We start from the raw sequence: 13,747 nt of genomic DNA on the forward strand, positions 1-13,747 counted from the left end.
AAAGGCATGGATCACTGTCTCAAAATGCTGCCGCAACAAAAAGGGCTTTACCTTCACTAACTGCCTAAGATAGAAAAAAAAAACAGATTTTACGACCACATTTATCTGGCTTTCCACTGTCAAGTTGGAGTCTATTTTAACACCTAAGTCAGTGATCACTGGTCACACATACTGCCCCAAGAATCCTAAGTCTACCAGGGGAAGGTCATCAGACGTACTCAGGCCAAACACTATAACTTCAGTTTTGGCATTCTATCGGTTGCAGTTCTATAGACAACATGCAACACCACGTATAGTACCAAGTCACATTCCCTATGTTACTGTAGCGGCATGGATGTCGATACAAAGGACAACATCGGTAATATGGAACTGGTTTGGATTTTCCAAAAGAGAGACAGTGCAAACAACAGGTATCTGCAAATGTTACAAGGATAGCATTAACATGTTAGATAGCAATACAATGAACCTTTTTAACCCCCTCAAAGAAAAGCACCAGAAACAGTTTGCTGGCAGTCAAACAGTGAGAGGACCCTAAATGCTTACATCAGCTACAACTATACAGCCAGCAGCTACAGAGCCAAAACAAACCATTACCGATAGACTAGTGGTTAGGGCGCAGTGCGCTCACTGCTGCGGCCCGGGTTCAGGTCAGGGTTGCATCAGGAAGGGCATCTGGCGTAAAACACGTGAAAAATTCCAACATGCGAATCATCAGTGTGACGATTCACTGTGGCGACCCCTAACGGGAAAAGGCCATTCATTCATATACTGTGTATGACAGGACAAGTAAGTGCTGGAAATAGGTAACCGATTTACCTGGCCATGGATATGATTCCTCAAAACAACTGTGGAAAAATTAGGGTTTCAAAATAGTTGATCTGCAGTGCGAGATACCCAGCTACGACATGGCCATTCTGTTGCTGTAGTACTCCACAACAACAACTGATTTATGGTCTGGTTGTACTGCTGAACGGTCTGTTATTCTTTGTTTCAATTAGGTTTTGTTACCTTGTAGGGTTAATCTTCTAAACAGAGAAATAAGTTTGGTTGCACTGTTCAGTTCTGTTCGATTGCTTGCAAAATACTCTTAAAAACCAACATGAAAAAGATCTGTGATAAGATCATGGGTTGTGAGCCTGCCTGAGAAAAAAAAATCGTGACATGATATTTTTGCTATATCGCCCACCCATAGGAGCTGCCACTGTAGCTCACAAGGTTAGATTTGCTGCCTCCCCCTCTTTCGTCCTTTGTGGATTCTCTCCCAGTATATTCAAGCCAACTCTACCTTCAGTTCTCGCCCTTTTCTCTTCCCCCCTCTCTGTGAATCACTCCTGGGCTCCATAGTTTTTTTTTTTGCCACTCTTCATGCAATTATTATCAGTTTCATTCAGTCTACTGTCTCTTCCTCAGATAACACAAGCACCCGTACAACCATAAAGACCTCTATCTCCATGCACAACACTAACAGCATTTTCTAAAACAAGAGCCCTTCATGGACGCAATCCATTAGGCCCAGCCATCCAAACAGACCTGCTTTGTTGAGGTGTTATATCAACAGGGTAACCTCCCCTCCACTCCTCCCCAGCTTCCTTGGGCCCCCCAATGGCAGGAGATTGATGTCAACAAGGAATTTTGTCCCACATTTCCTTCTACCTCCTCCAGACCTACTCTGCTCCTGAAAAACACTTGCACCAGCACAGAGGCCTTAACAGGGCCAGTGAGCTGTATTACCCCACCGCCACCTTCTGTCACCCATTGCTCTAGCAATACCTGAAACACCCTAACACACTAATGTGACCACATAAACAAGGAGTACCCCAGAAAACAGCACTAGCAAATGCAAGCATGTGTGTGTTAAGGAAATGAGCCACCTTGTTCTGTCAACAGAGTGGTTGCTGTGAGAAGGCGGCCAACACGGAGACGTCATTTGTGTATAGTGTCATCGCCAGAGTTGCTGCCAGCAGAACTCAGACCAACTAAATTTGGGCTTGTTTCATGGGTGGTGCCTGTCAAACATTTGCAAGAAGCAAGAACCTGCAGCTGCTGTCTTTGGAGGTTTGCAGAGTTCCGATGGAAACCCGTTGCAGGATTCAGGAGTCTGCAGCAGAACGTTTGCAAAATCAAACACATGTTCCAAGAAAACTCCCCAACAATACATAATCTCATTCATCTGTGGGACTAATACAATTTGGCAATCTAGATCATATACAGACCTTCACTGACCGACACACTACAGACTTCCATCCATGGTTGTAATATTATAGACCATATAATGATTTTCCAAGGGAATGTCAGCTTTCATACTACATGCAGGATGCTTTTAAATTTCACATGAAGCATTTACCATAATTTGTAGAAGAGAACCTCAGTTATTAAACATATGCTTAAGATGCCTCTAAATATTCTTGTTGAAAAAGTTATTTTTACTATAGAAGAGCCACTTTGAGTAGTCTGAGCATTAATTTTCCTTACACATATATCGCATCCTGAGCAAACAGTAGTAAGTTTGTGCTTCAAACAATAAAATGTTTGTTTGCATGGATTCCTCTCATCCTCTAGTGCTATGAGACGGGTACAACGCATCAGCTGTAAGACATCTAAAACAATTTATTTTGAACTTGAGCACTGAAATGATCAAAATTAAGGGCACTCCAAGTTTAATCTCAGGACAGTTGGATAAATCCAAATTTGTACATATACCTCTGAAAACAAAGAGGATGAAGACAGTTCCTCGTGTCACAGGCTCCCCAGGTGAAAGGTACATTGGGGAAATAGAGAGGAAAACTGTGGCAAGACCTACAGCAGCATTATATCCATGCAACACATATTGTATATACATACCTTATGCATAACTTCTTGTTTTAAATTCAAGTGATATGTCTAATAAACATTTAGACATGCTTAAATCATTTAAACATTTCAGGGGGGTTACTAAAGCGGTAACCAGACCGGGTTTTCCAAAGCAAATTGTTATGATGGATCAAAGGTTATAACTCTTGTTGAAAAGGTTCTTAACGTTTTACAGCGTAAAAAAAAATATATATATTATTGCAACCTTTACTGTTTTTCTCTAATGTATTTAGTCATTTCAGCAATTTACTAAAGACACAAATACAAATATAAGTATTACCTCTTCCACTTCAGTGTGTTACTGTTCAAATGTGTGATGGTTAAAAAAACAAAAAACATTCACTCTCTCTTTGTCTCCTAACCTGCCAATCACACAGTGAATAGTGCAAAGATTCTACGAACCAAAGGCTTCTGTGAAGTAGTCTCACTGGCTCAAAAACAACATCCAGTGACCCTTAGTAGACCTTCAGGAAAAAGCTAAAGGAAAGTGAAATGATTAACAAAAATGCATTACATAGATGGTATCTATGGTGTCTTATACAAGACCTTTTAAAGGACACATGCACCTGTAAGTTTGTTTGGGTCCTCCAGGAAAAGACAAAGCTGTATCACTGGTTGTAACCATGATTTCTCTCTATTTTTGTGGGAGTTATAAAAGACTCCATAAAGGACAGGTGGTTTAAGGTTTTGGTTTAAGGTGGTTCAAGCTGTAAATAGCTGCTGAATGGATAGACAACAATAATCAGGTTAACTTACTTACCTTGGACCTAAAAATGAGTTTCGGGAAAGAAACAAAACTTTTACTTCATTGTACGTCTTCAATGTAACAACTGTTTCACACATGGCAGCACTGAGAACACAATAATGCAGTAAGCATAAGATGTCTCATTCTAAACACTAACACTTCAAGAAAATCAGCTAAAGCAGCTACGCAGCAAATCCAGTCAGAGGTAATTCACAGTTCAAGCACAAAAACTCCTAATAACCAAAATAAATGAGTGATGGTGTGTGTGAGAAGTGTTTTCAGAAGCGCAACTGGACACACTATGCATAGTGTGAAACCTTCTGGGGCTCACTCTGCTGTGATGCTTCCAGCAACTCTGCGGCTGAGGATGATAATGTTTTAGAAATAGGAAGTGATGTATCTTTAATTATGCCTCTTATCGTCGGCTGAGGAGACACACTACGCTTACACTAGACCAGCCAGTACAGTGCTAAGAGTTGTTACCTTTTTCTGGTTGGGTTAATGAGCCTATGTGCGTTTAAGGCTTTACATGAATGAAGTACTTATTAATAAGTTAGGTCTTTGATTTTTGAAGGACTATATCTGTACATTTGCATCAACATAACGTCTCCTCCCGGGACTCATGCAATACGCTTCTGTTACCTGTAACACTGAAGTGATCTGTTAACATACACATACTCTACTCACAGGATACTGCTCTGTATTCATGTGCACACTGTTCATATGCAGATACTCCATGTTTATCTTTATCTTTGCACTATTTACATCCATTGAACTGTTCCCTCATGTAACTTATCTTCTTATTCTGCACTATTTCATTCCATTTCATCCCATTGCACTGGTGTTCCTAAGCTTAATGTACCTTGTCCATTACTGTAATTTGAATACATAGTCTGTTGTATATCGTACATTACCCTACATATCTTACTGTGAATATCAATTGTACATATCCATCAGTAAATTAGTTCTGACTGTTCATACTGTTGATACTGCGCACTTTTCACTGCTGTTATTGTGCTTCTGGTTCAACATGCATTTAGTTGCCTTTTCCTTGTACATGGGTAATGACAATAACGTTGAACCTAATCTAAAAACAAAGTTTGATTCCAGGCCATATAGCCTACTTTATTCTATTATTTTTCCAAGACGCTAAGCCTCATAGGAGTGAAAGCTCCTGTAAAGTGAAATAAACGCAATAGCATGGGAACTCATGGAGAACTGAAAATAAACTCCACCCTGTGGTAGCTGAGAAAATGTTTGGTTAACATATAGAGTTTGCCCTTCTGCACTCTCCAGTGGTTGAGTGAGCAGTCTATTTCCACCCTTTTTTAAATATTTTATTTTAAACACTGTGACACACAATTACCTCAAGCCGAACTGTCATTAACAAGACCAAGCGAAAGTTAATTTACTTCATTCATGAGCTTGATATACAGTATAGAGGCAAAGACAGAGTGCAAGAGAAAAGGTGAAGTAAATGAATTCTTTCATAGTTGCTCTAAAATTCTGTTTTCTGAGTCACTTGAACACTAAGCTCCTTCAGTGACACAACCATGAGTCAGATGACAACATGCACACAGAGGCATGGTAACACTCATAATGAAGATGCAATTCCAAACACACACATGCTTAGAAAATCTCGACAAATAAAGCATCTCTTTTGTATGCACAAAAGTGTTAAATACTCACTAAAAGTTACTTGGGGTGTGTCTTGTGGATGTTACTTTTCTTTGTTGCAATGTACTATAGAAGATATTAGCTTTAGTACAAGTGAAAATACAAAATTACTACAGTCTCCATGTATGGATTTCTGATTTATGGACAGAAAATGAAAATACGCACAACACATAAATGTCTTAGCTGATAAAAGTAGAGAGTATGAAAACTATTGCATCAGTAATGACATCACCTTCCTCAGCTGCCCCGATGAACTCACTTTATGTAAGTCATTCATTATGAACTGCAGCGGTCCTCTCAAGATGCTGCGAAAATGCCTTTAATCAGGATCTGTCTCATCCCTCCGTCCCCATAAGCCAGTCTCACGTGTCATCAGTGTGTGCAAACAGTTCAGAAAAGTCAATACTTCCAGAGACTGATGTGATGATGGGTCAAATACAGCAGAAGACACATCACGCTAAGACCCATAGGAAAGTGTGGGCAGCTCACAGACTGGATTAACTGGCTATGTTATGGGGGCCAACAAACAAACTAGCGCTGAGAGACCAGTTGCCATTTAAAATATCAATAAGATTAATGAGTTTCTGTGACTATAGCGGCTTTAGTTCAAGTACAACCAATCCATAATAATTAGTTAAAGTGATTCAGGTGGAACCATAGGTTTTCCTAAAATGCATTAAGTTTGGACCACAGTAGAGTCAGAATTGACGCAACACTGGTGGTCTAGGCTGGGAAATGCAGATGGCCCTCTCTACAGGTATCTGTCTTAGTTATCCTTCAGAACTCCAAATATGCCTCTGCAGGAAAGTGAGGTTCCAGATTTTTGAAACACGAGTGAGCATTGCACAGGGAATGCTAACCATAACATCCTACTCCAAGAGGCTCCTTCACTGAGCAAAGTACTATAGAGTGGTAGAGCATGGCTAGGAGAGAGGGAGAGAGAAAGGTGCAACAGACAGACTATCCTAGCTGTGTTGTTTTTTATTCCTGCCTCCACAAGCAGTGATTAATTCTGTCCTGAGGGGAGGTGGTGACATGACCTGCTACTCCTACTACATGACATTTCTGCTATCTTCTAACTATTACAGCCTGCCTGCTGGTGGAGTGGCAAACTGTTATTCAAGACAAAAGAAAAGACAAGACTAGCACAAAACATTTGTACTCGGGGTTCTGCGTTGGCCAGTGCTGGGAAGACGTCAGTCAGAAGTACACTGTTTCCTACTCAACATACAGAGAGGATTAGAACAGCAAAACCTGTGCACCACAATGTGGAGTCTGCAGTCCTAAAAGTATGGATGACACTGCGAGTGTCTTTTGGAAGATTAAATGACACATGGCTGAACAACAAACAACAAAATCTATGCCTTCAATAGGAAGAAAAAATATAGAGGCAAACCAAAAATTTGGGAAATCTGTGCTCCAGTGCCCTAAAGCTGTTTCATGGACCATTTACAGACAAGGGATTTAAGAGAAAAGCATCTTGGAAGCACATGCCCTGTGTTCTCTAACCTAGTGAAACAGATGGATGCATTACAAAAAGTGAACTGCTGATATAGATGTGTTGATAATACTGTAGCTCTTACATATTTGATTACCAAGGCATTTAACAGAAGAATTGGTACTAGAGCATTTGAGGGACCGACCATGCTGGAATATCATTCAATGGCCAAAAAAACAGACCTCACACTTTTTGTGAGGAAGAAACATATCCCCTAGAGCAGCAGTGTAGCTCACTAGTGTGGGTTTAATAGTTTCTGGACAACAGTGGGGGTCTACAGCACATAGCAACAAGCTAATCCAGGGTCTGGATTCACAGACAATATGGTGAAATTCATTGCTGGTTTTAGTCTCTGTATGGAATGTTTTGAAAACCAACCATAACAAAAACACTACCCTTGGTCTTTAACAGGTTCCTTTCAATATGAAGGAGCAATGGTTCCTTCAAGCACCTTCTATGTTTAGGCTCCTTACCCTGGCCCTGAAGGTGAACCAAGACACCCTGCAAGAAAAATGCATTTCTGCCACTAGTACCCACCAAGTTTCTGCAGTGAGGTATAAAAATCTGGTCCAATGCTCCACAACAGTCTGGAATCTGCACTATTCCCACTGTATACTGCTCAACAACTGGTTGCCTCCTTTCAAGCACACAAATTTAAGATTTCAGCAGTTAGTACAAGCAGTTTAACTGACTGTGTAACAAAAGCACACTGTGTTGCAACACTGTAGAGATGTGACAAACAAGACAGCTCAACATTTAGCCTTACAAAAATCTTGTAACTTTCTACAGAGGGCATGTCTGTTGGGTTTGTAAGTTTTTCAAAGTGTTCCTCGCACTCTGCCCAGTAATATCCCCAGTTGAGATCAGTGGTCATCCTCCCCTGCTGAGAAGCCCCTAGTCCTTCTTGAGTCATCAGACAGCTTGCCAGAAGCTTGTGGAAGCCAACCAAAATATCTCTACAGGAACTCCCCAAACTCATTCCACACTGAAGTTTTTGCTCCTGCAACAACAGAAGCTGCAGTCCTTCTCAACTGCAGATTCTTATGTGTTGATACAGAGTTCCTCTGGGTAAGCCAAGCCCGACAAGATTACTTCTTCAGCTTGACAACTTTTTTCAACCAACTGTGCTCCCCAGCAGGTAATCATGCTACCGACATGAAAGGCACCTGACAAGACCCTCTGGTCACAACTCCTAAAAGACACATGAGCAATGATATTTCTGAACATGGCACACTTGGGTAACATGTCTCCAACTTCAAATGAAAAAATAAATTACTAACATAATTCTACAATTGTAGACTTCATGCAAAGGAGTTTCAGCCAGATATTCCTAGTTCACATTCACTGAACATTTGGGTCCACTATTACCCACAAGTCTTGAAGTACCCATGCAAAACTATGGTGGTGGGCTTGCTTGAAATCCACCTAGTGATTCCAAAAAAACTGGAAACCCCAAACTGCTGAGCTGTGGGCAGAAGCAACAGTAACAGCCTTTTCCTTAGGAACACATTTTTGGGGGGTGGGATGTTATATGCATCACCATAGCCACCTGGCACCACTCGCCCTGGTTAACTCTGTACCAGACATGTCCAGTGCAGCAGTTCAGTTAAAAAGTCACTGATGTGCATAGAGGTTTAATCCAGTAACATGTAGTTGGTACAACTTCATGTCCCATACGAGCTATGACATTGTAAACAACAGAGAGGTACGATTTCACACCTCAGAAGCCAGTTTTCATGGGCATAAGTCAGAGCAGCCCAGAATTCACCTTGGCCTGCCACCCATGTGGCAATGCATCAGACTCTTACACCTAACCTTTGCGGGAGCTGACCCACATGGCATAAAGCCTATGTTATGAGTTTGGGGCTGAACCTTAACATGCCCAACTGGTGCAGGCCAGCCACAATGGACTTTCCTGCAAGCTCATGTTCAAAGTGTGGCTATTCCCTGTGTGTCTGAATGTGTATAATTAATAAATGCAAAACTTATTCCATAAATCTGGAGAAGCTGCAGTGCTTACTTACAGTATGTGAGAAACTGAAGTAAGAGATTCATGAGATGGAATAAATTACCAAAAAGCACTGCAAACAAGTTAGGCTACCTGGTTTGGTGTCCTTGCAGCAGGCTTGTCCTGGTGATTAGCAAGGATGAGGAAAGGAAGTATACAGAGCTGGGGGTGCTGCAGAGCCGAGTGCAGCTCATTACGTGCTGCTTCAAGGTCCTCGTCTGATGACGCACTGTCCAGCACGAAGATTACACCTTGTGACCCCTGGTAGTAACGACTCCAATATTTCTTAATGTTGTTGGCTCCTGTGGACAGACGAATGATGCCATTAAATGTCTGGGATGTTACTGCTGCCATGAGAACTGTCAACAGCTCCTATGGTTGAATGCTTTACACCAAAAAAAATTTCAACCCATTTTCTTTTTAAATAAATTACCAACACTGTTAACAATAAATCCTTATAATCAGAATATATTACACATTAGAAACTACAATACAATTCTTGACCATCATAAGCAAATCACACCAAGTTATTAAATTCGCAAAGAACCACCCAATACTTTTATTTATAAAGAAGCATCTTTGTTCACTTTGAATGTACCTGTTGTGAAATTTATGTATCACAGACTCTTGAATCTGGCAGCGAATTTTCATTACCAAAATCATCATGATCTTCCCCAGGTAAACCGATGTCTGAAATGATGTACGTTCATTTAAGCGAAAATAATCATGTAAAATACTATTTTGAAATTCAAAAATCTATTTCCCCCTCTTTTGTGTAAAGTCTTAACCACTACAATTTGCGGTATGAATTTTGAGCTATGCCTTTTCATGCAATATTTCTCAGCAACTCTTCAAGTTACTGTTAAAACACAGGAATGAGCTCCAAAGTCCTTAAAGTAAATACATATACTCACTGCATTTTTCAAATGGAGTCTGGGCTTGTTTTCAAAGAGAGACTGACATTGAGTTCACTGCGAACAACATATGGTTCCTTTTTTGTGTGCAAATTTGGAGCAAGAACATCCACTCACAGTGGTTTAGTTCATAACAACTTCATGTGTTAGGGTAAGGAATCTGAGGCAGAGACCCACTTGCTCACAGAATGAGTAAGTAGAGCAACTTTTATTGCCACCACGCTCTGATTGCACTACTGGCCTTTCCTTTCTCTTACTGACATCGTAGGCAATGCATTTGAAGAGAAAGAGACATTTTTTTTAACAAACATCACTTTCTGTTATTCTCATTCCTATGTACCGTCTTCAAATTTGGGGCCCCTGCTCAGGGTCTAGATGCTAACAGCCATTGCCTTGATAACCTTAGTTATTTTCCACTTGAAGCATAACATTACAATGTGATTAGTAGAGCTTAATGGGTCTGGATCTTCAGACTGGGGCTTTTCCTGACAGGTTAATGCCAGGACAAAGCCCTTTTACAATCTTCAGCAACCACGTGCCTCTCAAAAACAATCAAACACACAATTTTCATATCCAAATGGAAAAACAGAATAAGTCTGTTATAGCTGTAACGTAAACTCTGGCCTAAAGCTTTCTCTGCAAACTGGACACGTGCTGTATACTGAATCTAAAAATGCTCACCCTTTCACAAGGGTGTATAATGACCAACATTCATTGTGACCTAACAGTAAGCATTTATGGCAGATTCTCATTTTATAAGGGGACCACTCTATTACACTCCTAAAGTTCACAGCTGGTCCTGTGGTGTGGTCATAACAACCTGGAGCTGAACACGCTCAAAACAGTGGACATGACAGTGGACTTTAGAAAGAGCGCAGTGTGAATACTCTTTGAAAGCCACTGTACCAGACTCAAAATCCTTGTGGGTCCATCACACCTAGCCAATAAAGCCAATTCTGATAACTTTTCAGTCCATGGGAAAAAAAAATCTGCTCTTCTTAAGGTCAGGAATAACTAATGACAGCTGCTGCTTTCGCCCTCTCTTTATTGATGCTGACAAACTCAGTCAACACCACAAGCCATATTATGTTAGTCATATCCTCTCTGTTACTCACACTCCTCTAACACTGGGACATCTTGCTCCTTTCTTGTGAAAATTAAATCTATTGTTGAACACAAACTGACCACAGCCACTCTGTTAATGGGGATACCAGAAAGTTTCAACAGCTAACAGGAGGTGAGCTTTGAAGATTTTTGGTAAGTTCCACTTTTAAAAAGGTAATAACACTGTTTATTCTTTAAAAAATATTCCAAAATCTTTAAATTCTCACACTCCAAACCAGTGATGAACTCTGATTTGTGCAGAAATTAGATATTTCATTAAGATGCTCAACAAAGGCAGGAAGGAGTAATAAAATTTTGCACATCACTGAAAAATCATCTGTACAATTTCAGTTGTTAGGGTACTTCTGTATTTTGCCTCCCTTTAATATCTCCACAGTATAGGCTATTGTAATTTCAGATTTTTACGTTTTCTAATTAAAGACAAGGGAGTGTCACCACCTCTTCTGCGTCTTCTGCTCACTTTGATTACATTTCATGAACTTTTCTGAATGTTGTTTTTTTTTTTTTATAACATTTTCCATTAAATCATTCTAAATGCTCGTTCCACACACTCAACCAAATATGTCAGCATACACACAACTATAAAGGTTCCTATCACATTGCATACGCAAGTACATGCATTTGCTTCTAGCGGATGTACTTTCGCTGGTTAAAATTATCCTCCTCCGTCTGGTGAGGTTACTTCCTTTGCAATCTTGTGAACTGTTGTTTCGTTATTGTTGCTCAGAGTAAGGTAACTGCCAAGAAGTGACAAACTGTGAGGCTGGCAAATGTTTAAACATCACGAAGTGCTGTCAGTGACATTTTACCTCCCTTTCCTCGTGTTCTCCCTCCCTTCCTTCAGTCCTCCCCCACTCTTTCTACTCACACCTCTCACTGGAGTGGAAAGCTATCAGACAAAGTGGCACTTGAGAGATTGACTAGGAAGTGTCTCTCATCCTTGCCGGGAAATGGTGGAATGTCCGTTATGTCTCATCGTATCTCGGTGGCAGCTTCTGCCACCTATTGGTCTGACAGGAGGATTTCCAAACATGATGTCATGATTCTTGGGGAATGCTGGCAGCCCTAGTATATATCATCAATCAGCTGCACCATGCGTAAGCCCTCATTCCTTTGCTCGTTGTCCTCTCTTCTTTTCTACTTGCATTTACAACCTGTACACATAGTCTGTAATTATAAAATAAATAAAAAATACATTTAAAAACACAAGTTTTATACTTAGATTCCAGTCAGATGGTATTAGCCAAAACCCAGCAGTGTAACATGGGGGGTAAAAATATCAAGCTAGTGAAAGACACGTCTTACTAGTGAGAGTCGTATATCTTACTGTCCCTGTCAGGCACTGACTCATCAGATGGAAGACTTGTTGCCTCATTCATTTACTGTATGGGTTTTGACAGTGCTAATGAAATAATGAAAGGCATTTGACTGTGCTAGAGCCAAACGGAATGTAATGAATCTAAGTGATTTGTGAACAAATAATCACACATATATACTGTATAAGAAATATTCATTCTCTCATTAAAGGTATCACAGAGTATAGCACAGTCTTATGATACATTTTGCATTGAGATATACCTGTAGGAAGAATCTACCACTGGACTGTCTACCTTAAATTTTTAACATCAGCATGAACAGATGAAAACTACTCTTCTTGGATAAATCAGACATATTTACATTCATTGAATGCTGAACAATGTGTACTGTCCCTAATCAAACAAACAATTAAATACAATGAAATTTACAACGGAGTGTTTTTATTGCATGTCGCCTAAAAACATCTATGTCTATCTTAAGCTACGACTTTCGCTTCCCAGAGTAGCTTTCAACATCCTTTTCGTTTCCCTTGATACATTTTACTGTTGGTTTAATGTATAGGTGCAGGGAACAATAAAGCAAACTATCATGTTAGTAATGGCAAGAGAGCAAAAACTGACAGTCAGGAGAAAATATAAAACACATCTTGTGCCTGCATTACACAACAGTCTATTGAGGCTACCCTTGGCCAAAGAAACTGGTATCTCTTGCTTTCCCAAGATTGATTTAATCCCTGGGAGAGTTATTAAAAGCTGATGCAAAATAGTGTGTCAACTATGGGGTAGGTTTGAGTTTCCTGCAAAACTCAAACTTAACATTTATCACCAGTGTTTGTGTAAGACTAATTGTTATTCTATTAAACTTCACTGTAGGTCTCCAGGAAATAGCTTGGTGAGATTGAATCCCTACATATCAGTTTATCCATGGTGTTGTCACTGTATATCACTTTATCTTTTTTTGTGGTAGCAATGCACTACAGACCACATTTTTCAAAGTTGCATATGGACAGAAAGTTGATCTGGGGAAAACTCCTTTTCCAGCCCATCTATCCCTGCTTCTCTCACTCAAATAAGCAAGATGTTTTTTTCAACCCTCTGTAGTAGATGAAGCTGAAAAACACAGTAATTATGTATTCAATGTTCTACATAGAGTAAATAAATGTATAACAACCACGGTTTGAATTTTGGGAGCCGTGACTCGTAATGACTGTACTGTATACAAAGGCACTATGTTCCGGAGACATTTCCACTACTTTATGAAAACTTATGGAGCAAATAAATACAATTAGTCAATCAAGAAATTATCTGGCAGATTAGTCGTCAATAAAAATTCTCATTAGTTGCTGCCATAGCAGCTTTATGTCTTTGCTAAAATGATGAAATACTAACTCTAGAAGCAAACACAAAACTAAGGCAGTGCTCAAAAAAACTATCATGTTTCAACAAAAACTAAAGAACTAAAAAAAAGCAGTATGAGATACAGTGGGTACGGAAAGTATTCAGACCCCCTTAAATTTTTCACTCTTTGTTATATTGCAGCCATATGCTAAAATCATTTGTTCATTTTTTTCCTCATTAATGTACACACAGCACCCCATATTGACAGAAAAACAC

At 39.9% G+C, this 13,747-nt stretch overlaps 1 protein-coding gene across 2 annotated transcripts in view; it reads right to left on the reverse strand.

Moving 5' to 3' along the window:
• LOC109956547 (ADP-ribosylation factor-like protein 15) overlaps positions 1–13,747 on the reverse strand; it is a 107,237-nt gene that overhangs the window by 47,259 nt on the left and 46,231 nt on the right. For both annotated transcript variants that reach the window (XM_020593763.1, XM_020593762.1), the window contains exon 4: positions 8,872–9,080. In XM_020593763.1, coding sequence (XP_020449419.1) covers positions 8,872–9,080 — 209 coding nt within the window. The remainder of the gene's footprint in view (positions 1–8,871; positions 9,081–13,747) is intronic.

Source organism: Monopterus albus, unplaced genomic scaffold (genome assembly GCF_001952655.1).
Source record: "Monopterus albus unplaced genomic scaffold, M_albus_1.0 scaffold20.1, whole genome shotgun sequence".
NCBI lineage: Eukaryota > Metazoa > Chordata > Actinopteri > Synbranchiformes > Synbranchidae > Monopterus > Monopterus albus.